The following is a 27,137-nucleotide window of genomic DNA, read 5'->3' as shown; positions in this document are numbered from 1 at the left end:
CACATTGTTGAAAATAAATAGCCTTATTCCTCGCATGAGGATCCTTTGAAAGGTCATGTTATTTTAGTCCTGTATCGCTCTTCTCTCACTAACACACCAGTGGGCGGGGCTAACATTGCAGTGATGAAGTAGGCGTTGATTTCTTCTTCAGAGGCGGAGTTTCATGTCATAGATTAACACATTCCAGGATCAGTCGTTCGCTGGATCTGGTTTCAATAAAAGCTTTTATTGGACTAACAAGGACGTTTTCAGTTCTGAAACTTACAGGATATTCTTAGAGCACGATGACCTCTTATATATCAAACGCTCAAGGAAAAGTTGATTTCTCAATTCATGACCTCTTTAGAGCAGCAGATGACAAAACTGTGGCGCTCGCAAGAATAAACAGAAAGTTAATATGCGTTACAGTTCACATCAAGAATGATAATTATAACAGATAAAAGACAGGATGATAAAGGTAAGACAAGAAACACATAGTGGGAACAAATTAAGTTTTTTGTATTATTAATTGCCTAATTAAGTTGTTTTTTCCTCTTTTGCAAAGCGAATAATGATATAAATAACAAATTTGTATGCAAATGTTTTATCTTTGCACTTTATTTTATATTTATTCCAAATTTTCTTTCTTATTTCCTTTTTTATATGCAAAATTATTTATGTTTACATTGGTTATGGTTAAAGGATTAGTTCACTTTCAAATAAAAATTTCCTGATTAAATTAAAGTTTTTGATGAAAACATTCCAGGATTTTTCTCCTTATAGTGGACGTCAATGGCCTCCAAACGGTTGAAGGTCCAAATGTCAGTTTCAGTGCAGCTTCAAAGAGCTCTACATGATCCCAGACAAGGAATAAATTTGTGTTTGTAAAGCATATGCAGTTGTATTTTTTTCGAAAATGACCGATGGTTTCTCTAGATAAGACTCTTATTCCTCGTCTGGTATCGTTTAAAGCTCTTTGAAGCTGCACTGAAACTAATTTTGACCTTCAACCATTTGAAGTCCATTGAAGTCCACTATAAGGAGAAAAATCTTAGGAGTGATTTCCTCAAAAACCTTTTCGACTGAAGAAAGAAAGACATGAACATCTTGGATGACATGGGGGTGAGTAAATTATCATGAAACTTTTATTTGAAAGTGGACTAATCCTAACGTCTGCTGGCGAATGTTTAACAGAACTACATCTCCCATCATCCTCTACGCATGCGTCACAACCAATGGGCGGAGTCTCTGGTCCAGCGAGTGTCGGTCTGCGGGAGGAGCTCCACAGAACAAACCGACACACAACCCGAGTGGAAAATGTGAAAGGAAGAATCGGGATTGGAAATAACGACAGAAAACCGGCATAAGAGTGTTCTTATGTGGATGAGACATGATATCTGAGAGGACAGAAGCGCTGAAGGTGAGATATTTATTAGATTTTTAGCTGAAGTTCCACTCAGAGTCACCGCGTCTAGCCTGAACGCGAGTGACGCGACGCGACAAACTAGAACGCTCCCATTATGATCAACGCAGCGCTTGCCGTACCGACAGTTGCGTTGAATGTAACAGGAGCATTCTGTTGTTGATGCGTCGCGTCGCTCGCGCTCTGAGCAAACGGGCAGTTTTAGCCGTTAAAATAATCGACACGATTCAAATAAATGTTTTTATATAAGAATAATGAATGTCTAATGCTGGGAAACTCGGACCCCTGTAACGCGTGTGTGGGTGTTCAGAGTCTTTGTCACCCGGGACGGGCGGAGCTCGGGTTGGTTTATGTGACCCGTTACTGTTTCTGTCGGGTTCTGAACGCGTTTGTTTTGATGAGCCGCTTGAAGAATCGCAGCGCTCAGATTCGCTTTGGCTCTTGCAGACATTTGCTATGGTGACCAAAGTTTCCATTAAAAACAATAGCGACTTCAGTATAGTTATTCTTACCACAGTAAAACCCTACTAACTCTTAATTATTATCAGCTAACGTTACTGTCTTCAAAATGAAGAAATTTGACAAATCAACTTACTGTTTTAGAGAGATCCCTTATTATTTTAGCGTGATTTTACAGAAGTAACCGAGGGTTTTATTATTTGGCGACACAGTCTTGATTTGTTTTCTATTAGGAGACACTGGCTGTGTGTCAAACCTAGTCAGCATTTTTGGGTCATCATAGTGTCGTTGTGAATCAACAACATTTTTGGGCATCATATTATGTTATGTTATGTTCCGAGTCATCCCTGATAGTCCTAAAAATGCTGCTGATTCACGAGATGTTCCTCCTCACAGTTGGCTCAGTATTTGCATATGTTTCAGTGGTTCGTTGCTCTTTTGAATGTTGGCCAAAATGCTTGCAGCATGTGTATGTGATGCCAGTGATGCTGTCTAGTTAGGCAGCACATACGAGGTGCACTTGGAAAGAACCAGTGATGCTCATCTGAGGTATTTGCATAGGTATTTTTGCGAAATAGCTTGCTTCCTAATCTAGTTGAAAAATAAACCTGTATATCATGTTGATTTGGAAGTGTCTACATTTAGCTAACTCCATAAATGTAGATATTAAGTCAGCATGGCTCAGTGGTTTTTCAGACTGAATTTGCATTGATTTTATTCATTGATTTATTGGTTGATGAAAAGTGAAGTGTGATGGAGGACTGATAAAGTTATTATATTTTGATGAATTTTATTCATTATCTATACATTAATACATTTGGCTGATGCTTTATCCAAAGCGGCTTTCATAGCATTCAATGTATACATGTTATCAGTTCATGCATTCCCTTAACAAAATCATGACTTTTGGGGATCGAACCCATGACTCTTAGGCATCAAACAAATGACTCTTGGGCATCGAACAAATGACTCTTGGGCATCGAACAAATGACTATTTGGAATCGAACCCATTGACTCTTGAGCATCGAACCCATGACTAATAGGAATAGAACCCATGACTCTTGAGAATCAAACCCATGACTCTTGGGAATCGAACCCATGACTAATAAGAGTCAAACCCATAGAACCAATGACTCTTGAGAATCGAACAAATGACTCTTGAGAATCGAACAAATGACTCTTGAGAATCGAACCCATGACTCTTGGGAATTGAACCCATAGAACCCATGACTCTTGAGAATCGAACCCATGACTCTTGGAAATCGAACCCATGACTCTTGGGAATCAAACCCATAAAACCCATGACTCTTGGGAATCGAACCCATGACTAATGGTAATTGAACCAATGACTCTTGAGAATCGAACACATGACTCTTGGGAATCGAACCCATAGAACCCATTACTTTTGAGAATCGAACCCATGACTCTTGGGAATCGAACCCATGACTAATAGGAGTCGAACCCATAGAACCCATGACTCTTGAGAATCGAACCCATGACTAATAGGAGTCGAACCCATAGAACCCATGACTCTTGAGAATCGAACCCATGACTCTTGGGAATCGAACCCATAGAACCCATGACTCTTGAGAATCAAACCCATGACTCTTGGTCATCGAACCCATGACTAATGGTAATTTAACCCATGGCTCTTGAGAATCGAACCCATGACTCTTGAGAATCAAACCCATAGAGCCCATGACTTTTGGGAATCGAACCCATGACTCTTGGGAATCGAACCCATGACTCTTGAGAATCGTACCCATGACTAATGGGAATCGAACCTATGACTCTTGGGAATGAAACCATGACCTGTTGCTAGCACCATGTTTGAGCTAATTGTTCACTAAAATAAGTGTTAAGAAAGTAAACAGGGTGAATTTTGATTACATGTTTGCTTTAATGGTGACTGTGTGTGTTTATTTCAGGGTGTTTCATCAGCCCGTTAGAGTCGCATTATGGAGACCTCACTGTGTAGGGTCTGAAACACCCCCAGCATTCAAACCCATTGCCTTCAGGGTCCAGTTCTGCATTGGTCCTCTGCATTCGTCGAAGGGAGGAACGGTCACTCAAACTCATCGTCATGATGATGAACGAGTGTCTACGCAGACGCCCTCTCTGGATTTGAGCATGCCCAGTACAATCTGAACGCCCCTCTTGACCCGCAGGACACAGATCATGGCCCAGACCAGCCTGCTGCAGGGCAAACGCTTCTACTGCCGCGAGTGGGTCTTCCACAAGATCCAGCACTGCCTTCAGGAGAAAACCAACAACCTCAGCGCTCTGGGAACCACCGAATCGCTCCACCCCGTTGGCGGGCCGGGGAAGGGCGGGTCGTGGGGGGTTCTGCTGGTTGGCGGTCCCGGCAGCGGGAAGACGGCTCTGTGTACGGAGTTACTGTGGCCCGGTTCCGTTCACGGCACCCACCGCGGGCTGCACCAGCACTGTCTGGGCTTCCACTTCTGCCGGCCGGAGGACTCGGACACGCTGTGTGTCAGTGGGTTCGTTCGCGGCCTGGTGTCTCAGATATGCCGGTCGGGACTAGTCCCGGATTACGAGGAGAAAGTGAGAGAGCCGGCGGTGCAGAGCGCACTGCAGCCGGGAGAGTGTGAGAGAAACCCAGCGGAGACGTTCAAGAGGTGAGGAACACGCGTCAACACATGCAAACATTTATTTGTCAAATCACATTTATTTCTATAGAGCTTTATACAATATAAATACACAGAAAAAAAGGACTTAAACTTTTGACTTTTTAGCTGTAAAGCAGTCGATATTGTCAATAGTAGTTCTCATTTGATGTAAATTTGTCATTCAGAAGAGTAGATTTAAAACTCTTAATTCATGAAAAGTGCCTGAAACGGTTAATACCCTAAGATAAAGCAACTATCTGTTATTATTAGAATATATGAAGTTGGGCTGCATGATTAATTTAAATAAATGACATGCGTTTATCAAATCACTAGGGCTGCCCTCGACTAAAGATTTTCTAGTCCAATAATAGTCGTTAATTTAAGCGATTAGTCAACTAATCGTGTGTTTATATTAATAAACCATATCAATCATAATAATGAGCCTTTAATTGCCAATACTGTAGTTATATAATAACAAAGGCTAATCAGCGCTCAAACAAACGCATAAAGCTTGCAGCAGCACATCGGCAAATGTAAAAAAAACAGTGGAAAACAGTCGTGAAAAAACAGAAGGAGACTGCCTGAACATTTTAATAATTTATTGATAAACCATTTATGTGTTTTTGGCAGCAGAGACGATGTCGACTACATTGCTGACTCGTCATCTCCGCAGTAGAGGATGCACTTATATGAACGTTTCATACAGATTACATAATCTGAGAATACTTGTTTTAGATTTGAATTGGTTCATTCAAAATTAGACATTTCAAGCTTTATGTAGATATATTTCTCAAGCTCACAGAGACCGAGACGGCAGAAAGCACATCCAGTTTTTCTTTATTTTACAAAAGCACAATGTTTTGTTGCTATTGTGAGCTTACAGAAATGAAAGCAAATCATTTGCAGTTTCGAATGTTGAATTATTCTTATCTGTATGACCAAAAATTGAGTATTTTAAGTTAAATGCAAGTGATCGCACCGGCGCCTTCATGTCATGCAGTAAGTGCGCGCTCCACACAAACACTTGAATATGAACCAAATAATAGCGCACATTAACATTAAAGCGAGCGGACTTGTAAAGTTGCTACTACTTACACGTTTCAAGTAATAAGCCATATTTGAAGCCGATAAATGATAGGCGATTGTTTGGATTTCCTGTCGTTAGTGGTCTGTGACTAACTAATGCCAGTTTTGGTCAATTAAGCCTTTTCTAGTCGACCAACGGTTAGAAATCAGTTACAAATCACAAAGGCTGCGATTTAATGAAATGTCTGCGCTGTGTTTCAGAGTGAAGCTCAGCACTGTGTTCATTTACATGTGAGCAGCTCATGGTCCGTCTCAGAATCACATACTTGTTATAAGAAGCTCTAATTAACAAAAGAGAATTTTTAAAATAATCCCTGTGGTTTTCTGCCAAAACAAAAGTTTTATGGTTTAATGATGAAGATATTTGATGAAGAAATGAAGACAATATTATATTTGGCAAATATTTGTGTTGTAATTTTACAGTTGTAACGTAAAATAAAATTATTAATATTATTATTAATATTATTCTGAAATACTTTTTTCTTTTGTATCTTATTTTTATTTAGAAGTATTAGTACTTATTATTATTATTATTATTAAAAATATTATTATTTTTTGATTAGGGTTGCACAGTATATCGGTACTATGGTAGTATCACAATACTAAAGCTTAAATACTGGCGATGCCCCTGTTTTTTTTTTGTTGTTGTTTTTTACGGTAGTAAAAATACGGTAATACCATTAGTATTGTATGTGCGGCAGTTACACTATTTAAAACGTTAATTTGAACACTTATGGCTGCATAAACAATACAAGAAAGCCGTTGCCTTTTTTGTCTCCTGTGTAATAAATGCTGTGTTGAATTCATGCCTTATTGAATGTTATCCAACGATTCAGTTCAAACACACATCTGGTCTGTGTGTGTGTGTGTCTGTGTGTGTGTTGCAGCATTTCATACATGCTTTGTACTCCAGAATAAAATGGATGAAATGGCTTGAAACTCAAAGTCTGACTCTAACACACCTTTGTGTGTAAGAGTCATGAAAACAACGCCACAGTGCCAAAATGATCATATATTAAAAATTCATATTTATTTTTCTTTTGACTTTGATGTGAAATCAGTTGTTGACACGTTGAGCGTGAAGATCTTTAAAGATATCCTGGAATGATTCATCAGCAGTGAAGGCACTTAACCCGCCTGCTGACCGTGGTAAAAACACAGTATGTCAGTGACCCGATCAATAAGCTTCAGTTTACCACCGTAGCGGATGTTTCTTTCCTTTGACAACAGCACCAGATCCTCATCGAGTCTGAAAGCTTCTGGCCTATAAACAAAACGCTGTCTTGACACAACCCAAACCCAACCTCAAACTAAAATCAGCATATCAGAATGATTTCTGAAGGATCATGTGACACTGAAGACTGGAGTAATGATGCTGAAAATTCAGGATATAAATTACACTTTACTATAAATTCACATATAAAACAGCTTTTTTAAACTCTAAAAATATTTCACAATTTTACTGCATTTTTGATCAAATAAATACAGCTTTGGTGAGCAGAAGAGACTCTTTCACAAACACCCTCACCCCTAACGTTTTAACGGTAACCTAGTGTAAATTCTGCAAAGACAGAACTGATACTGAATACACCAAATGCTGACTCATAAATCATATTCATCTCGAGCTCTTAACACAAACACAGAGCTCTTACAATCATCTACAGACCTTCGCTCACATTCAGCAGAACTGCAGAGTTCACAGAGTTCAGGTGTGAGCTGCAGGTGAGACCTTCACTTGAGGTTATATCAAAACACATGTCCAAAGGCAAGAGTTTGTTCACGCACACACACACACATGGGTTTGTTTTGCTATATTAGTCAGGACTAAACCTACCCATCACAGAAAACATTCTGTGAAATGTCCTCATATTTCATGTTTACGTCGTAATATCAGTGTAATACCCATGTCATTTCACACATTCATGTCCTCATAAATCACAAAAATGCACACATACACATACAAACACACATGATGCATGCACACACACACTCAGCTCTGAATCAGTTTGGACTGAACGCTGATCTGAAATCAGAATCGGTTCATTTATTCCAGCACAGTATATTGAGGGTTGGTCATGCGGTTAAGAACTAATGAAGGATGAACGTGCTGGATCTCTGTCTGTCTCTCTCGTTCTCTCGGAGAGATGACTCAGCAGTTTGTAGCCGATGGTTCAGACAACATTTAAAGAGTGCGACTCTTTTCCTCTGAACAGGTGCAGATGTCCCTGTGAACAATCATGTAGTTTATTTGATTTAATCAGTGTCTTTTCATGCCGACATTGGTTTATGGTTCACCTTTCTCTGTGTTTTGTATATGCACGTTGCACACATTTGCATATTGTGGAGTTGGATATGCTAATAGTAGTTGTAGGATGGAGTTATTAACTAATATTGAGGATTATGAAACTTGTGAGGTTATGTTTATAACAATTTGGTATACTGACAAGCCTAATTACTATTCGGTGATGATGTGTGTCACTGACACGGTTAAATGATGCAATGACTGCTACCTGACAATCTGCTTGTGTTTCACTGCTGTAGTGCATGCTGGGAGATTTCAGGCCATGCGCCCACACTCATGCACAAACACACTCTGTTAGTGTGTGTGACGTGGGCTGAGAGCCCGGTTCACAATGAGACTCCATCAACCGCCATATTCAGACTCGTCTCTGTCGTCTCGGTCAGATATGCAGTATTTGAATAATGAAGCTGTGATATGGTGACTGATTTTACTGCAGATGTAAGAGAGTAAATGCTATTGAAACAGTTTTTCTTAACCTTGAAACTGCACAAGTCATCTTTTGTACCATCAAATCCAATGTATTAAAATCCATTTAAAATTCTTATCATGTGCCTTCAACAAACAGCTGCCAGAGTGTGATTTTTATAATGAGAAGCTGTGTAATCATTCCTGCTTTGACAGACGAACTGTTTATTCAAAGAACAATGTTATGCACTCACGAACTCACAGCACACCAAAATAAAAGTTCAGAAAACTATCGGCAGAAACGCACTCAAACTCAAGGCTCTTCACGACAACCGACCAAAATAAAAGTTCAGAAAACTATCGGCAGAAACGCACACAAACTCACAGGTCTTCACCACAACCCGCCAAAATAAAAGTTCAGAAAACTATCGGCAGAAACACACTCAAACTCAAGGCTCTTCACCGCAACCCGCCAAAATAAAGGTTCAGAAAACTATCAGCAGAAACACACTCAAACTCACGGCTCTTCACTACAACCCGCCAAAATAAAGGTTCAGAAAATTATCAGAAGAAACTCACTCAAACTCAAGGCTCTTCACTGCAACCCGCCAAAATAAAAGTTCAGAAAACTATCAGCAGAAACACACTCAAACTCACGGCTCTTCACTACAACCCGCCAAAATAAAAGTTCAGAAAATTATCAGAAGAAACTCACTCAAACTCAAGGCTCTTCACTGCAACCCGCCAAAATAAAAGTTCAGAAAACTATCGGCAGAAACACACTCAAACTCAAGGCTCTTCACCGCAACCCGCCAAAATAAAAGTTCAGAAAACTATCGGCAGAAACACACTCAAACTCAAGGCTCTTCACTACAACCCGCAAAAATAAAGGTTCAGAAAATTATCAGAAGAAACTCACTCAAACTCAAGGCTCTTCACTGCAACCCGCCAAAATAAAAGTTCAGAAAACTATCGGCAGAAACACACTCAAACTCAAGGCTCTTCACTGCAACCCGCCAAAATAAAAGTTCAGAAAACTATCAGCAGAAACACACTCAAACTCACGGCTCTTCACTACAACCCGCCAAAATAAAAGTTCAGAAAACTATCAGCAGAAACACACTCAAACTCACAGGTCTTCACTACAACCCGCCAAAATAAAGGTTCAGAAAATTATCAGCAGAAACACACTCAAACTCACGGCTCTTCACTACAACCCGCCAAAATAAAAGTTCAGAAAACTATCAGCAGAAACACACACAAACTCACAGGTCTTCACCACAACCCGCCAAAATAAAAGTTCAGAAAACTATCGGCAGAAACGCACACAAACGTACAGGTCTTCACGACAACCGACCAAAATAAAAGTTCAGAAAACTATCGGCAGAAACACACACAAACTCACAGGTCTTCACCACAACATCCCAGAAGTATATTACTATTGTACAGCAGAAAGTATTTCTTACTTTTTTTTTTTAAAGCATTTATTTTTTAAAGAATATCACACTTTTTTTTTCATCCATGTTAATAATTTAAACCGTAAACCTTTGTAGTGCAGCACAGAAAATAAAAAGGAATTGCTAAATTTGACAGCGTATTAGAAGATTATGTAAATTGTGCATTCATTTGATTACCACTGTTTTTGATAATAAATTTGTATTAAATCATAAAACAGAATTATGAAAACACATTTCAAAATTGAAATGGGAAGGGTTTAATAATGTAATAAAGTTTAATAATGTTTTATGAATTAAATTATTTAGATGTGCCTTTTGTTTATTGAAATTTAATTAAACCATTAAAATGGAACCCATATTAAATAATACTGAAAACATAGAATTGGGTTAAAAATTAAATGCATTTCATAGGGCCCTGTACTAATCTGTTTGAATCACTCTTGACAAATTACTTGCTGAATCTGACAGAGTTGAACTCTTTTGTGAATGTGCGTGTTTTGTTTTTAAAAATGGTACTTTAAAAAACATTAAATGTTACAGCGAATTTTGTTTTAACAGTATGCTGTAAGAACCTGAGATACATGTGTGTGTTTGTCTCTCAGGTGTGTGTTGTTGCCGTTGTTGAGCTGCAAGGCTCCGTCTCAGGCTCTGTTTGTGGTGGTGGACTCGGTGGACGAGGGCTGTTTGATCGGAGACAGAGACCAGAGGTCTGGAAACATAGCCGAGCTGCTGGCTGCCCATCACGAGCTGTTCCCGCCATGGCTCCTGCTCATCTGCTCCGCCCGCCGACAGAACAAACACATCACCAAACTCTTCACAGGTGACGCTCTTTACCTGCACTGTGTGTCTGTGTGATCATAGAGGACCATAATCTGATTATCATTTATCAGATCAGAGCAGCAACTGTACTGACGTTGAGATTGTGAGTTTTGTGTGTTATACAGTGATAGGCTGATAGTGTGTTTCTAGGGCTGGGCATGGACACAACTTTCACGATTCAATTCGATTTCGATTCAGTTCTGATCTTGACTTAAGTTGGGAACATTAATATTGAAGGTTAAAGCTGATTTGTATACAAACATTTAAATTCCACATACGGCAGTTTTTATAATAATAACCTTTTAATGGCATAATTGTTTCAACTCCAGTTTCTGAAATATGAACATTTTTATAATTCATTCGTTTGAAGTATTCTGTCTTTCTCTTTCATATGCTGGTTTTCCTCATTGTCTATGAAGAACAAAAATCGTCTGCAAGGTATTGTAAATGTGTGCTCAAAAATTGTGGGTGTTCTTTTGCGTAGTCTCTCATCTTACTATAAGCAGAGACACCCTTGTAACAAACAAACTTGTTTTCAAGGCAGGTTTATTCAAACATACATTAAATATTGAAGAACATGTTAAGTAAAAATATAGTGAATATGTAATATAGTGCATATATTTATCAGAATGCTCTTCTAGAGTTATTTTTTTCTAGCTAACTTTTGAGTTTATGGTCATTGAATGGCTTTTCTGAGGTAAATGTGATATTACATGACTCAAGCTGTTTTATTGACGTCTTTCCGTGGATAAAACACTGATCGATTACATGAGACATGATTCATTTCAGCAAGTTCTGTATCTTTCAACACCTTCTGATGTTCATTCATGTTTATTTGGTGCTGTAACTAGTTGTAAAGAGGAAGAGATGATCGACTCAGTGATCTGTCACCACACATGAAAGAGCCACAAAACCACATTTATTGACTGAATTTAGTGATAAAACTGGCATCAAAGCACAAAGATTGTTGTGATTATTGGATGGCAGGAGCTATAATTAATGTTTAGTGAAGTTTTGTTCATGCATCAACTAAAAGATTGATTCTTGGGATTTACGAATAAATATCGGTTCATCCAAATTCATCGAAATTTAGATTTCCAGCCAGCCGTATGTGGTACTTTCGCTTGCTTTGTTTTTCCAGACGAATACAATATTGTAAGGTGTTCATTTTAATAATAATATGCCCCAATAGTAGAAAGGAAAGCAGTTGTTGTGTGTTCGGTCGAGATCAGACTGGATGAGTTTCTCAGCGCCTGCAGCAGGAAATCAGCACCAGATGTGTGAATATTTCTAATGAGCAGAAAGACAGTGAGCATGTGTTATGTGAGGACAGATAAATGCTGCTGTTTGCTTTGGCGGTATGGATTCTGTCTCCATAGCCGTCTGAAACAAAAACCATCATTGACAAAGTTTGTTAAATCTGTCCTGTGTCTTTCTTACTCTGACGTTTTCTTCATTTTTTTCTACATTTTTACACTTTTGTAGCATATTATTCTTTCTTTTTTGATATACATTTTTGCTTTTAATATATTTTCATATTTTAACACTGATTTTGTCAGTATAATAATTAGGCTATAGAATCTGGCACGGCACTACATAAGCAAATATATTCTTTCTCAGTTGCCACTTGTAATATTAGTAAAGATTTCTTGCACCAAAACAGTCTTGATTTAATTCACACGGACCACATGCAGACTGTAAAGTTTCAGGAGTGTAAATGCAGGAGTGAATCCTCTAAATTATCGTTGTGTGTACGGAACATGACTCGCTCCTGATACTGCGATGATTGACACGGCGGTAACCATGGCAACGCTCTGGCAATCCGCTATTTTTTTTAACTGATGTAATATTACAGCGACCAAATGCTAATTTTATTAAAGGGGTCATGATGACATGGATTTTTTGAAAAAATATTTTAATATGTTCCTTGAGGTTCATTTATAATGTTAATAAAGTTTGTTTGGCATAGAAAAAATAAATATATATGCGGAAAAATAATTATTTTCAACCCTCATTCTGAACTTCTGTCTGAAATGATCCGTTTTTAAGGCGCGTATCCATTAAAGCTTGTCAGTAAAGCCGGGTACACACTTAACGATTGTAAGGCTGATTATGAATTTAAATTGATACTTATGACTGATCGCGCTCAAACGATTCCAGTCAGTTGCGTTCAGTCGGCGATTACAAATGACATGTGTCTAAGTATTTAAATCTGCTTCAGTCGCAGGAAACAATTGCTGTGTGTTGAGCACAGTCTTAGAATGTTTTAACTAGTCATTAAATGTGTGCCCGGCTGTTATGATTGGCTACCGTCATTGCATAGGAAACAGTATCCATGTTTTGAAAACATTATCTATATAAAACCATCAAAGTGTTATGAAATAATTGACCAACGGTTTGTGATACAGCTGCTGTAGATCCAGCACAGTCTCTGCTTCATCTGTCAACAAAAGATTCTTTGCAAACTCTCCTTTACACTGTGCCTCGTTTACAAAACAATCTGTGGTCAAATGCTCCGAACAAACATATAATCCTCTGACGCGATTCGGGACTGCATTAAAATAAACCATCCACAAATTTTTGTAAAGGCGGTTGTCACTACCTGAGTTTTTCATGAGTTCATTCGTTTGTATGACTCTGTGTAGAGAATACGATTAAGCACTAAAAGTTGAACTAACAGTTGAATTTATCTGCAGTGTGGACGTTTAGACATTTGAATGTGGCATTTGATGCATAAATGTGGCTAATTATATGTTGATGTGCTCAAGGTTATGATGTCAGATTTCTGGAGATGTTTTTGCAGTTTTGTTTCAGTAAATGCTCTTTTTTTTTTTTTTGTTCTGTGGTTTTGAGTTTTGAAAGTTGCCTGTTTTTGTAGAACACGCTGTCATATGCCACGCGTTCACAATTTTTGCAAACCACAAGCTGTAATATTGCACAAGCACATATTAGTCTTGTGATATTCAGCCGTCTCACATTGCTTTGTGTTGTGTTTGTGATGCTGAGATACTGTGACATCCCAGCTGGACTCAGAGGATTTTATTTGAGATTTTTTGGCATTTAGTATGTGTGTGTGTGTGTGTGTGTGTGTGTGTGTGTGTGTGTCTGTCTCAGCACAGAAACAGGCGGCAGGCTTTCAGAATCCAGGTCAGTTTATGGTAGTAAAAATACACGCTGTTCGTGTGTGTGTGTGTGTGTGTGGCGGCACACAGTAAACATCAGTGACCAGTAAACACTGACCTCAGACCAGAAGATCAACTGAAAGACTAAAGTGGTTCGTGTGTAGCATTAATATCAGATGCATTAAACCACAGATTATAAACACCAGCATCACATGATCAAAATTCACTCGATTCACTTTCTGAGTTCACATTCATGCTCTTATTGTGCACATTATTCTGTTTTCTGCTAATGTAAGGCTGTTGGTGGGGATGTTAATATTGGCTAGAAACATCATTGCATATCCAATCAGAACTACTTCTGGATGATAATTAGAGTGTGATTGAGGCGCTCATAGCAGGTGAACTAGAGATGCACCAACACAGCTGCTTTGTTCCGCGAGTCAGATGTCAGATTCACCCGTCTACACGACATGCGTACACTTATTCATTAACACGTTTGACCGTTAGCAGTGTTTGGGTGAGAGGGGCAGATCTCTGTGACCTCTGTGCCATTCCCATGGTGACGGGGCTCATGGGTCAAAGGTTAATCTGTGGGAAATAGTGCAGAACCTTCATACTGTCGCACTGCTGCTGGTTTAAAAGAGTTTGTCGTGGGGTTGTCACAATACCAGCTTAGGGTTGTGCGATATTGACAAAAAAATAATGTCTCCATTTGTTTTTGTGCTGGTCCGTTGGCTGGTTTAGGCCGGTTGTTGACAGCTGACTCCTGAAGCCTTTCATATTCTGTGTGCTGATCAGTTCACAGCAGTGACGGAAATTCATTTTTTTCATTAAGGTGCAACATTTGCCATCTTAAATTATTTTCCATGGACATTTTAACCTTTATATGGGCAGTTTTTCTAACTTCATTTTGTGTATGCATTATCATGTAAAATATATCATTATAATTTTGAATTCAGTAATTCATTTTTTGCACTGCAGAAGTGACACAGAAGCTGCATCTTAAGTAGCATTTACTGCAATTACAACTGCATAAATAATGCTGAGATTAATGTTTAAAAAATAATATTCTGAATATTTAATTATTTTTTTTAAAGAATTAAATACTTTAAATAAAAAAGTCACATTGAGTCATTCATTTAGACTCATTCAAACATCATTCAGGAACAAAGTAAACAGCTGTCTTTATGAATGGAACATTGATTCATTGATTTGTTCATAAATGATTCTGATTCATTCAGGAATGAAACACAGCTGTGTTTTGCTCAGAGAGACACAACGGTTCTGTCATGGCTTTGTTTTGAACTTTTTCAGTGGCAAATAGAGCCAAAACAGACAATATTGACAAGATTGCATCTCGTCACAATAACTTATTTATTGAACTGTTTGTATAAAATCAATAACACATTTGATATTTGGGGGAAATACTTGTGTACGAATGCTTCTGGTTTTCGCTTTCAGTGCCTGGAATCTGCACAGATCAGAAGGAAAAACTCTAACATACACACACACACACACACCCAGAGTGAGAGCGAGCCCTTGTCCACATGCGAAGCATATGTAAGAGCTTTGATTTGTTTGTTTTTTAAAGTTACAATTACCTCAGCTGACCTGTTTTTTCAGCTAGGTCTAACAGTAGTATTCAGGTACAGAAATACTACAAAAATTTAATAAAGTAATCAAATGTAAAATAACAGTGGATAGTCTTCAACTTAAATTAAAAACACATTAATCCTTGAAATTAAAGTTACAAAAAGTTATTCAGTCAAGAGCAGTGAGTGATTTTCTGTCTTTTGTTGTTTGATTAACATTAATGACACAGACGGCAGCAGGTTTATTAGGCTGCTGTCACTTTAAGAGCGGATGCACAGATCCAATATACTGATACTCATGTTTTCTTTCTCAACTGTTTACATTCAATAAAGACATAACTGACCGTGTTTGAGCATACTCGCCAAGATGGGCATTTTGGCATATTTCTTTTGTGTGTATTTGGCTGTTTAAGAGCAATAAACCCTTAAAAAGAACTTAATTTGGTACTTGTGAGCTGTTTGTGAGGCAGCTTTACATGCCAAACACATGAATATTTAAATTGGCAAGACATAGAAAGAGATGAAAATGATAAACTTTTGTGATGATACAAAAGTCAAAAGTCTTGTATTTGCACCGAAATTCAGGCCCTGAAAATATAAATGTGTATCTCATTTGAGCTCATGCTTCAAGCAGACTGAAAGAGCAGGAAGTGCCTGGTGTTGCTGTCTTTCCTGCAAACATCCCGTACCTTGAGCTGTCATCGTACAGATGATTCCCCTGCTTCCTGATTGGCTGACTTGTTTCTCTTTTGTTCTTATACTAGTTTTTAAAATAGTATGGAGCCTAAGATGTGACAAATCATTTTGACTTTGTAATAACAAACAGCAAATGTGTTTACAAGAAAATGCACTTATAATTCATGTAGGACAGTGATAAACATTATAATACTAAAGTATAGCCACAAAAAGCTGTAAAAATTGCATGCTGAATTGAGAAAATGGTGTGATTAAATCACTAACTAACCAATGGCAAGGTGTTCGATTCCCAGTGAATACATGAACTGATCAAATGGATGCAAAGGAAGATCGATGCAGTAAAACCAACGCCATCGTTACTGTTCGTATCAATGTTTATGAAGTGCTGAAATTCAGATATGCTAATGGCCATATGATTTCTGACGAATCATAACGGACTGGGCCATCTGACCAATCCAAGCAGAGCAGGCTCTCAGAAAGGCGGGGTTTAGAGAGACCGACTCCTTGATTTAACCGTTTCAGACACTGTGAGAAAAGAGCAATGGATATTACGGGAAAATTAGTGTTTTTGACCTTGGATGCATTTAAACCTGTTGTAACAGACTCAAAACAACATTAAGAGCTTCTAAAATAGCATAATAGGGGCACTTTTAAGTAAAATAACATACTATGATATCATACTCTTCTATCTAGTTCAACAATAGAGCAACAGTCTTTCATCTCCGTCTGTAACAGAGAACATGTCTGTACATGATTTTATGTTTGTATATAATGATTTTAGCTCTCTCTCTCTCTCTGTGTGAGAGCGGTAGAGTCCTCTGACTCAACACACACCAAACTCACTGCTGAAGCACTGCATTTGGATCAGAACTCACACACACACTTGAGCTTCGAATTGGATGGCTTGTGTTCGGGAAGTTTGCTGATTCAAGTGTATTTTTAGGAAACTTTGCTCTCTTTGGTTAGAGCTCATCTCATATAATTACAAACGCGGAGCAGCAGACGCTCGCATGTGTAGGGCGGTCGAGGGCGAGCGATGTTTCATTCATGCAGAACCTTCACCGCATGTACAGAGAGCGAGTTAAAATAGGACGTAATCAGGAGACACATGTGCGTGGGGTTTAGGGTTTCTGTGCGGCTTTAACATTTGACTGTCACGACTCTATTTCAGACAGACTGGAAAGGCCAAATCGACCCCAGATGATCTCAAAGACGCCATCTTAACTAATGATTGTTTTAATAATTGATAATCTGAATAATGATTCTGAATTTGCGAAATCAGTCTAATCAACATTGAATTGAACTGAATCAACAGTGTCTTTAGAGCACAATTTGAGACATTTTTGAAGCTCGTGTGAGATTACAGAGAAAGCAGGAGACTTATGCAAAAGGTTTAAACTCATTGCAGACAATGTGAAACCGTTGATCTCATTTGCGAAATCTCTTTCCTCTGGGAACTCATGCTGTCTCTTTACATGCATATGAAGGTTCACACACCCAAGTGCAGTTCACAATGGCCACTCCTTATGTAAGCACACCTGTCTGTCATATGATTGATGAATTCATTTATGGCAGAAGATCCAGTTTCCTCTCAAACAGCCTGCAGCATCTCCTGCCTGTGAATATAACAGCAGCGTCTCTTTTCTCTGTCGTTGTTGTTGTCAGACGGCTTTATCAGCAGGTGCTGTAGAGTTTCTGACCTGCCGTTCAGACGAGAAAAACGTGGTGAACTCCGTGTAAATGGCTAAATGCAATCAATGCTTTTATTATGTCTGATTTTTTCAAATAGATCTGTGCATTATTGTGATTGCAGCCTATTAGACTTGCCGCAGCAATAATACTGAGAAAAAGAGAATGATCCCTCACTGTGCTTGTCTGGAAAACTTTCAGATACTGAAAGCACTTTTTTTTAATTGCTTGTAATGCATTTCTTTGTTGCATTTTATTACCGTATGTTTGCTTGTATGGTTTGAAGCTATATTTAGTTACAAGTAGTTAATTAGAGGTATCATGTCATAATATATTGCAATACAAAAATGCAACAATATGTATTGTGGACAGCGACAATATTTGTTGTATATACTTCACCCAAAATTAAAGTTTAGACAGAATTAATTTAGCATCAAATATGATGAACCCAGAAGGTCACACATTTGAGCTCCTATGTTTATTAATTATTATTAAAAAATAAAATGAAAAATACCTTATTTAATTAATAAAATACAGTATTTAAAACCTTTTTGAATGTTTGTTGTCAGAGAGTGTAAATATGTATCTAACATATTTCTATATTTTTAGCTAAGCTGAATCATGAGTATTTCTATTCTGGTGTCTAATACTTAACATACAATTTGATTTATTATTAATTTCTAATTATTTCTAAGTACTTAAATTAATTTATAAATAAGTAATTTAATAAAAATGAACAAATAAATTTGATGTCCAAAGTCGCTAAACTAAAGTTTTAATAATAAAAATATATATAGATCAATACTTATTTTAGAATCGGATTGTGATTTATGGAATCGGATCGCAAGGTGTCTAAAGATTCCCATCCCTCCCCGAAGTAACACTGAGAGCAATCACTTCTTACATACATGCGGTATAGTATTATTGTATTAATTTGTATAAAGTATTAATAATAAATAAGAAGTAATATCTGGCACAGAACCACCTTTTCTTCTGTGGAAACCTGGAGAACAGGGTCAGATTTAGCACTGGTATCCTGTTGCTAGAACAGGGCTTTCCTCGACCTCCTGACTCTCTGATTGAAAGTACATTTGTTTGGTAGGATGCTGAAAACATAATGAAAGAGGTTTAGTTGGCTAGAAAAAAAACTCTTTTTGAAGATAAAACAATGCTAAATCTTGAATATGCTCTGAACTCTTGAAATGACTCCAGTGTTTACTAGATAGACAGTAATTTGTAACCCGTATTCTAAACCCTGTGAACTCTTTAACTGGTGGCAGCTTTCCAAACCCAACATCCCTTCAACCTACTTAAACAGATGAGTTAGTTACATGCAGGCCCGCTGGCCAAATAACATATTTGGGTCATCTGTTCCACTGCCCCACTTTTAGTCCCCCTACAAGGCCCCTTCCTCTTTCAGCCTTTCTATTTCCTTCATCTGGAGTCGCACAAGCTCAAGGCATGAAGACTGTTGTGTGTTTTGAATGGCAGGGTGAAGGTCTGGGTCAGTTAGTCCACTAATGACAAAAACAACCCTCAGCCGGGCCGGGGCTCAAAGCAGGAACATGGGTTGTAACCTGCGGTATATGCTTTTGGCCCTGTTTACACCTGATATTAAAGGGTTTGTTCACCCAAAATGAAATTGATCCCATATTTTACTCACCCTCAAGCCATCCTAGGTGTCTATGACTTTCTTCTTTCAGTCAAACTTAATCTGAGTTATTAATAGAAATTCCGGCTGTTCCGAGTATTATAATGGGAAAGAATAGTAGCTGAGATTTTGAAGCCCAAAAGAAAGACATAAACACATAGGATGTAACCCTTTAAGATGCATTATGGTAGATCGGATCACAAGTAGAATGAAATGAATGAAATAAGCTCACACAATTTACAGCTTTCATTTCTGCTCATAAAACCACAAAAGATCGGCCGAACACTGTGAGTGTGTATTAGAAATAAGGAATGGTGAGAGAACATTGTGCTTGGTACGTTTTTCATCTTCAAACTAAACTTGGGTCTTCAGCCGACGAAGTTTAAAAAAGGCGCTTCTAATAATGTTTAAAGTTTAAAAGGGCGCTTCTAATAATGTTTACGCATTAGGTCAGTGGAGAGTAGGAGGTCTTTTATGTCGGTTTGAACACATTCAACCACATGAGCGTCTACACTATGAAAGCAATTCGGTCTAATGCGTTTTTGACTGCCTCTGGAAGTGGTCGAAAGTGGACAAGCACAAAACATTTTAGAGCCCTTTTACACCAAAATGCATATTAATACCAGGTGTAAATAGGGCTTTTGTCTAATCCGGTTATTGTGAGAGGTAAACTGGATCTAAATGTTATGCAATAACTAGATATTGAAAACCAATGGTATGAAGGAGAAGAAGAAAAAAAGATAGCAAGGAAGGCGGGATGATTTTCCACAGGTGTGCCTCTGTTGTCATTCATGCTCCGGTTTAAATTTCACACAGGTTTTATTTGGGAAACCTCAGCTGTTGACGGCAGCCCCGGGCCTTAAGCACCAAAGACAAAGAAAATAAATCCTGAGCCCTTTCAGAAAGATGGACGTTATATAATCTCATTCAAAAGAGGTTTTGTGAACTTTTCAAACACTAAGGGACTGGCCAGGAAAGATGTAATCTGTATTCTGTTTTTGTTTTGCTGGTTTGTCTTTCTGAAGAGCTGAAACACTTTTCTGGGGTTTGACTTGAAAAGTGTATTGTATTAACTTGGGATTTTGTAAACATACTCCTTTCAGGGAGGAAGAAGTCCTATTTTTATCCTCTTTCCCATAGAAAATAGACTTGTATAGACTGTATAAGTGAGTGACCAATTAAATTACATGGGGGGAAAAATGCTTTGCTGCTCTCCCATCAATGGGGGCTACATAAAGATTAAGACATATGTGAATGACCTTAGAGAAGTTCATGTTTTTTCCTTTCCTTTGACCTCTGAGTTAGAGTCCATGGGAACTGTAAATAAAATCTGTGCATAAAATTCTTGATCTGCCCTTCGGGCCCTTGTTAAACATGCATGCCGACCCAGATAAAACTATGGAATTTGCACTTATCTGAAGCAGAATGCCTAAGCTGTTGACATCTGTTGGCATAAGTGCTTGTTTGTAAAACTCTTGGTTCTGCCTTGTTTTATTCTGCAAATGTCTCTTTACAGTTTACTTGAAACTCTTGAATGCCTCAAACTGTGTGAAGTTGCAGATGTGACCTAGTTCTGCCACAGGAATCATTATACGTCTTGTTTTATTTGCTAGAGAAAACAAAGCAAATTCCACTCATCTTTTCTGCAGGAAAAGTGCCTTTATCGGTGACTTCTGGACTTGAGTTTTGTATATTCTGCAAGGTGATGAATGTCTCTCTGTCTCTCTGTCTCTCTCTCTCTCTCTCTCTCTGTGTTTGTAATGCTGCTGATATAGTTGAGTGCATACGTTTGCATTCTTCTTTTGGTATCTGCAAGATGTTTACCATTTTAAAAAATGCATTTTGTTTTATGTTTAGCATTGGCCTGATGAAGCTATTTCACATAACAGATATATCCCACAAGGCAAAAGAATAGCTGAACTGACTTAAATGATCCTGTTATCATCATCTTGGTTTTTCTGATTGTGTGATTGTCAATGGCTGTTTGTATGTTTTGTTATAGTTTTGAGCAATGGGTGCAAACATTCATTGATGCTCAAGAAGACACACTAGGAACCAAAGGGCTGGAAACTTTTGTAAAGAGGATGAATCATATAAATTTGTATTGTCTTGTGGGAAATATACTTGTCTTACATAGCTTCTGAAGGTCTTTTATGTCTTATATGAATTCTGCAACTTGGTAGACAAAAGGGGTATTCAAACTTTGTAAATTTGTATTTTTGAAGACACATCTTTTCACATCAAACCTAATTTGTTTGCCAAAAACCTATTCATTTTTGAAGATGCTTGTCAGTTGGGAGCTGACATCACCAGATCAAATATGCAAAGTCAGTGTTGTCTGCTCAAAGTTGTGTCCCAGTTTTCTAAAATTCAGTAAATGCTATGACTTTATCCACAATTTATGTGTCATATTCTCAGGCTGATACTCATAGCAATCTACAGCTATCAACTTACTGTTTTTTTTGTTTGTTTGTTTGTTTGTTTTTTTTTCATTTTAGAGTAATGTTATGTGTAAACCTCACAGATCTCAGGCCAAACTAATCACCTTTTGTCTCTGTCCTCTTTGTAGGATTCCGAAAGATCAGCCTAGATGACCTACGGAAGGCCTACATTGTAAAAGATGTGCAGCAATACATCCTCCACCGGCTAGACCAGGAGGAGGCCCTACGGCAACACCTCACCAAGGAGACCGCAGAGATGCTGAACCAGCTTCACATAAAGAGCAGTGGCTGCTTCTTGTACCTTGAGCGTGTTCTTGACGGAGTGGTTGAGAACTTCATCATGCTTCGGGAAATTCGAGACATCCCGGGGACACTGAATGGACTTTACCTTTGGCTCTGCCAGAGACTGTTTGTCAGAAAGCAGTTTGCTAAAGTCCAGCCTATCTTAAATGTAATTCTGGCTGCCTGCAGGCCGCTGACTGTCAGGGAGCTCTATCATGCAGTCTGGACTAAAAACATGACTTTGACAATGGAGGACTTTCAGAAGAAGATGGACATTCTCTCCAAGCTGCTTATTAATGGACTCGGCAGCACTAAGATCTTATTTCACTACAGCTTTGCTGAATGGCTCCTGGATGTTAAACACTGCACACAAAAGTACCTTTGCAATGCAGCAGAAGGACACAGAATGATGGCCATGAGTTACACATGCAGAGCGAAGCAGCTTAAACCTCTTGAGGTGCAAGAGTTTGCCTATCATCTGATCAACTCTAACCTGCAGATCGAGCCCTTTAATCTTGCCCTTTGGATGGTGTGGAATGGCACCCCTGCTAAAGACTCCCTGTCCACTTCCATCCCAAAAGAACAGGAGGTGCTTCAACTACTTGTCAAAGCTGGGGCTCACGTTAGCAATGAAGATGACCATGCTTCATGCATTGTGCAACAGGCCTTGGAACGTGAGGACTCCATTCGAACTCTACTAGATAATGGCGCTTCTGTTAATCAAACTGACTCCAACGGGAGAACTCTTTTAGCCAATGCTGCGTACAGCGGAAATCTGGATGTTGTGAACCTTCTTATCTCTAGAAGAGCCAACATGGAGTTGGAGGACAACCATGGTCAGACGGCACTTACTCTGGCCGCTAGACAGGGTCACACCAAGGTGGTCAACTGTCTCATCGGGTGTGACGCTAACATTAATCACACAGATCATGATGGCTGGACCGCCCTTAGGTCTGCAGCCTGGGGAGGCCACTCGGAAGTTGTGTCTGCACTCCTGTATGCAGGTGCTAAGGTGGACTGCGCAGACGCAGACAGTAGAACTGCCCTGAGAGCTGCTGCTTGGGGAGGTCACGAAGATATTGTCCTCAACCTTCTTCAGCATGGAGCCGAAGTGAACAAGGCAGATAATGAAGGACGAACAGCGCTGATCGCTGCAGCATACATGGGCCACAGAGAAATTGTGGAGCATCTGTTGGATCATGGGGCTGAGGTCAACCACGAGGATGTGGATGGCAGGACGGCACTCTCTGTCGCTGCTCTTTGTGTGCCAGCAAGCAAGGGCCACGGCGCAGTCGTGAGCCTACTGATCGACCGTGGAGCGGAGGTGGACCACTGCGACAAAGACTGCATGACTCCGCTTCTGGTGGCTGCCTACGAGGGCCATGTGGATGTGGTCGATCTGCTTCTAGAAGGTGGAGCGGATGTTGATCATACGGATAACAATGGGAGAACACCTCTGCTTGCTGCAGCGTCTATGGGACACGCTTCTGTTGTCAACACTCTGCTTTTCTGGGGTGCAGCAGTGGACAGTATCGACAGTGAAGGCAGGACTGTGCTGAGCATTGCATCTGCACAGGGAAACGTAGAGGTTGTTAGAACTCTGCTGGACAGAGGACTCGACGAAAACCACAGAGACGATGCAGGCTGGACGCCTTTGCACATGTCCTCTTTTGAGGGACACAGACAAGTCTGTGATGCTCTCATTGAACAAGGTGCCCGCTGCATTGAAGTTGACAATGATGGACGTATCCCTTTGATCCTGGCTGCTCAAGAGGGTCATTATGATTGTGTGCACATCTTGGTGGAGAACAAGTCTTGTATTGACCAGAGAGGGTATGATGGGAGAAATGCTCTTCGAGTTGCGGCACTAGAGGGACACAGAGACATTGTGGAGTTGTTGCTGAGCCACGGGGCAGATATTGACTTCAAAGATGCAGACGGTCGGCCAACACTTTACATCCTGGCACTTGAGAATCACCTGGCAATGGCAGAGTACTTCCTCGAAAATGGAGCCAATGTTGAGGCCAGCGATATGGAAGGGAGAACAGCCTTGCATGTGTCGTGTTGGCAAGGCCACGTAGAGATGGTCAGGTTGCTAATCAACTACCATGCGGATGTGAACTCATGTGATAATGAGAAACGATCTGCTCTCCAGTCTGCAGCTTGGCAGGGTCATATAAAGATTGTTCAGATCTTAATCGATAATGGCACTGTTGTAGACCACACATGCAACCAGGGTGCTACAGCTCTGGGCATCGCTGCTCAGGAGGGGCATATTGATGTGGTTCAGATTCTTCTAGAACATGGTGCGGATCCTAATCATGCTGATCAATTTGGACGCACAGCCATGAGAGTGGCAGCCAAAGGTGGTCACAGCTCCATAATCAAACTCTTGGAGAAATATGGTGCCACAAGTCTCAATGGCTGTAACCCATCTCCCGTTCACACCATGGAGCAACAAATGCCAGTTTCAGTTGCAGGGAAAGTGCAGTCACTCACTATAAAATCTAGCAGCTCTGGAAGCACAGGAGCTGGTGATGTGCATTCTGCAGGACGAGGACAATCCAACGGACCTGTTCATGCTTTCAGCTCACCGTCAGAGTCTCCAGACTCAACAGTGGACCGGCAGAAGTCCTCCCTCTCCAATAACTCACTTAAAAGTTCAAAGAACTCTTCACTGAGGACCACCTCGTCCACTGCGACAGCCCAAACTGTCCCCATCGACAGCGTACATGCCCTCTCTTTCATTGAGCAGATCCAGCAACATTCGTTGCCTCGCAGTCGCAGTCGACAATCCATCGTTTCTCCCTCCTCCACCACCAGGTCCGTCGGCACTCAGCCTGGCTCTCCAACCAGTGAGTTTGACTGGAGCCAGGTGAAGCCAGGCCTCAAGTCCACCAAAGCATCCAAGAATGGCCAAAACTGCTCGAACAAGGGAACATCTGGTGAGAAGAAGAAAAGCAAGAATAGTTCTTATTCACAGGGCCAGGTTCTTGAGTATGAGCTGACTCAGTTTGATAAAAGGCTTGTGCTCAATAAGCCAGTGTCCAGCATTGCAGTTAAAGATCCTCAGTGTAAGATTATAGTGGGCAGATCCAACACCGTAGATTCTGTCCAATCGCAAGAGCAGTTTTACATTCAGCCCCAGAGCTGTGCCGAGAAGAAGAGGAACGGCATTATGACCAACCCCAAATACCACCTACAGGGAAACCAGGTTTTTCTTGGGAGAGTTTCAGTCCCCAGAACTGTTCCCAGCAGGGGCCACCAGGACCTACTGGACAATTACCCAATTGGGGAGACGGAATTAAGCCTGAAACAAGCCCTACAGCTCCAGATTGAAGGATCAGACCCTGGCTTAAACTGCAAAAAAGAGACACCATTATAACTGGTGAGTACATAACATTTAAAGATTAATAAGATGTTGAAAAGTTTGAGAACCACTCATATATGTATTATAAGAATGCCAATAACTTCTCAAATTCTGACCCGTGTAGTTTTGATGCCGTTTCAGATGTCTTAATCTTTATTGGTCATTCAGAAAGAGACTGTGCCAAAGTGAACGCTTTCATCCGCAAAAGATCTGAAACCATTTCTCACATTTCTCTGTGGAACATCTCAAGAAGAAAGGAAGATGAAAGAACTGAATGGGGGATTGTCGCCCAACGGTGATGCAAATTAATACTTGTGCCTGTCAATGCTCCAACCTTCTAGTGGTGACCATGATGCACACAGACGCTTTTAATTTAATGCATTAATATTTAATAGGCAGTGGATGCACTTTCTTCCTTTGTTTTCTTTTTTGAAAAAATCTAAATTGTATTTAGTTTTTTTTTTTTTTTTTTTGCCTTTTAATGCTTTGTTTGTTTTTAAAAGAGTTTACTTTAAAAAAAAGAAATGTAATTTTTGTTTGATTGTTTTGTCTTGACCTGTATAAGTGCAACTGACAGCAATGTGCCGCTGGAGTACGTTGTTTCCTCTGACAAATATCACAAACTTTCTGTCATATTCACGTCTGAGTCTCTTAAAATCTCCATTAGTCCTTCGGTGCACTCATAAAATCATGAAACCAGTCTTAGTTTACTCTTCGCACATATTTATTTTGGAGAAAAAGCCGCTTCCGTGTGTGCTGTATTGCTATTATCATGGTGCTATGTTTTGGCGTCGTCTGCTATAATTTTTTGTATTATTTTTTTCACAGGCCTGAACCACAAATGTCTTATTCCGTCATTTTAACACTATATTATATTTGTAGCATTATTGATGCCCTTAAAGAAGAGTAACTCTGGCTTTACCATGCTTCATTATTTAGTCCCTGTGGGACCTGTCTTTGTTTATTTGTTTGTTTGTGTTTTCCTCTATTTACATAATTGCATATTTAAACAACTGACGGTGTATCGTTAACTACAGAGTTTGGTGCTAAATGCAGAGTTCTCAGCGACTGAAGAAAATGCAACAAGGGTAGCTTGTGTCGCGGTGAGAAAGCGGCAGGCGATGTCAGGGACTTCTGATTATAAGGTCAGTGAAAGGTCATTGTGCTTTTTACTCATGCCAAGCAGCAAACCGCAGTAATATTTGGATTTCAGGATAGGGTTTTTGAAATGTATACTCCTCAAGCCAAAGTTAAAACACAGTGAGGATACAAAAAAGCCCACGGTCTTCTGAAGCCGGATCTCATGTCTCCGAGCCGTGGGTCTCTGTGGGGGAGGGTGAATCGGGTGGGTGTGGACTGGATTTCAGACATCTGTTTGCTATGAGAGGAGACGCTCGGTAAGGCCATATTGGGTGTAACTGCATCAGAAAGCTTGTCCTCTGAAGAATTACAGAAAGGCACTTTACTAAGCCTGGGACAAGGACACTTTTAAGATGAAGATGAACCCTGGACAGTATTCAGAAATCTCAAGCCATCTGTGTTACTGATGTTTTTTTCCTCCTTTGTTCAGCTGTTTTGGTTCTGAGCCTGGAGTTTGTTTAAAGAGAAGTTTGATTGTAAATAGCTGACTGTGTACATCGAAAATGTTCACATTTTGAAATTTAATTTCCTGTATTATATTGAGCTAAATTTTCTGACATATTAAAGTGCTTAATAAACATATCTGCTTTTCTG

The 27,137-nt window shown here is 39.6% G+C and overlaps 1 protein-coding gene across 4 annotated transcripts; it reads left to right on the top strand.

The window, feature by feature from the left end:
* Window positions 1-1,262: 1,262 nt before the first annotated feature.
* On the top strand, window positions 1,263-27,137 carry ankrd50 (ankyrin repeat domain 50). Of its 4 annotated transcripts, none has more exons than XM_067394322.1 (5): window positions 1,263-1,399; window positions 3,790-4,500; window positions 10,344-10,561; window positions 21,880-25,421; window positions 25,545-27,137. In XM_067394322.1, exons 2-4 carry the CDS (start codon window positions 4,040-4,042, stop codon window positions 25,416-25,418), a joined length of 4,218 nt encoding a protein of 1,405 aa, XP_067250423.1. In that variant the 5' UTR covers window positions 1,263-1,399; window positions 3,790-4,039; the 3' UTR covers window positions 25,419-25,421; window positions 25,545-27,137. The 4 variants fall into 4 exon arrangements, with proteins under 4 accessions (XP_067250423.1, XP_067250503.1, XP_067250594.1 ...); XM_067394402.1 differs by having other exon boundaries at window positions 25,528-27,137; XM_067394493.1 differs by lacking the exons at window positions 1,263-1,399; window positions 3,790-4,500; window positions 10,344-10,561 and adding exons at window positions 13,440-13,707; window positions 20,924-21,012.

This window comes from Chanodichthys erythropterus, chromosome 1 (genome assembly GCF_024489055.1).
Source record: "Chanodichthys erythropterus isolate Z2021 chromosome 1, ASM2448905v1, whole genome shotgun sequence".
Classification (NCBI taxonomy): domain Eukaryota; kingdom Metazoa; phylum Chordata; class Actinopteri; order Cypriniformes; family Xenocyprididae; genus Chanodichthys; species Chanodichthys erythropterus.
The sequence above is the reverse complement of the archived record's forward strand: the minus strand, read 5'-3'. Positions and strand labels throughout refer to the sequence as shown.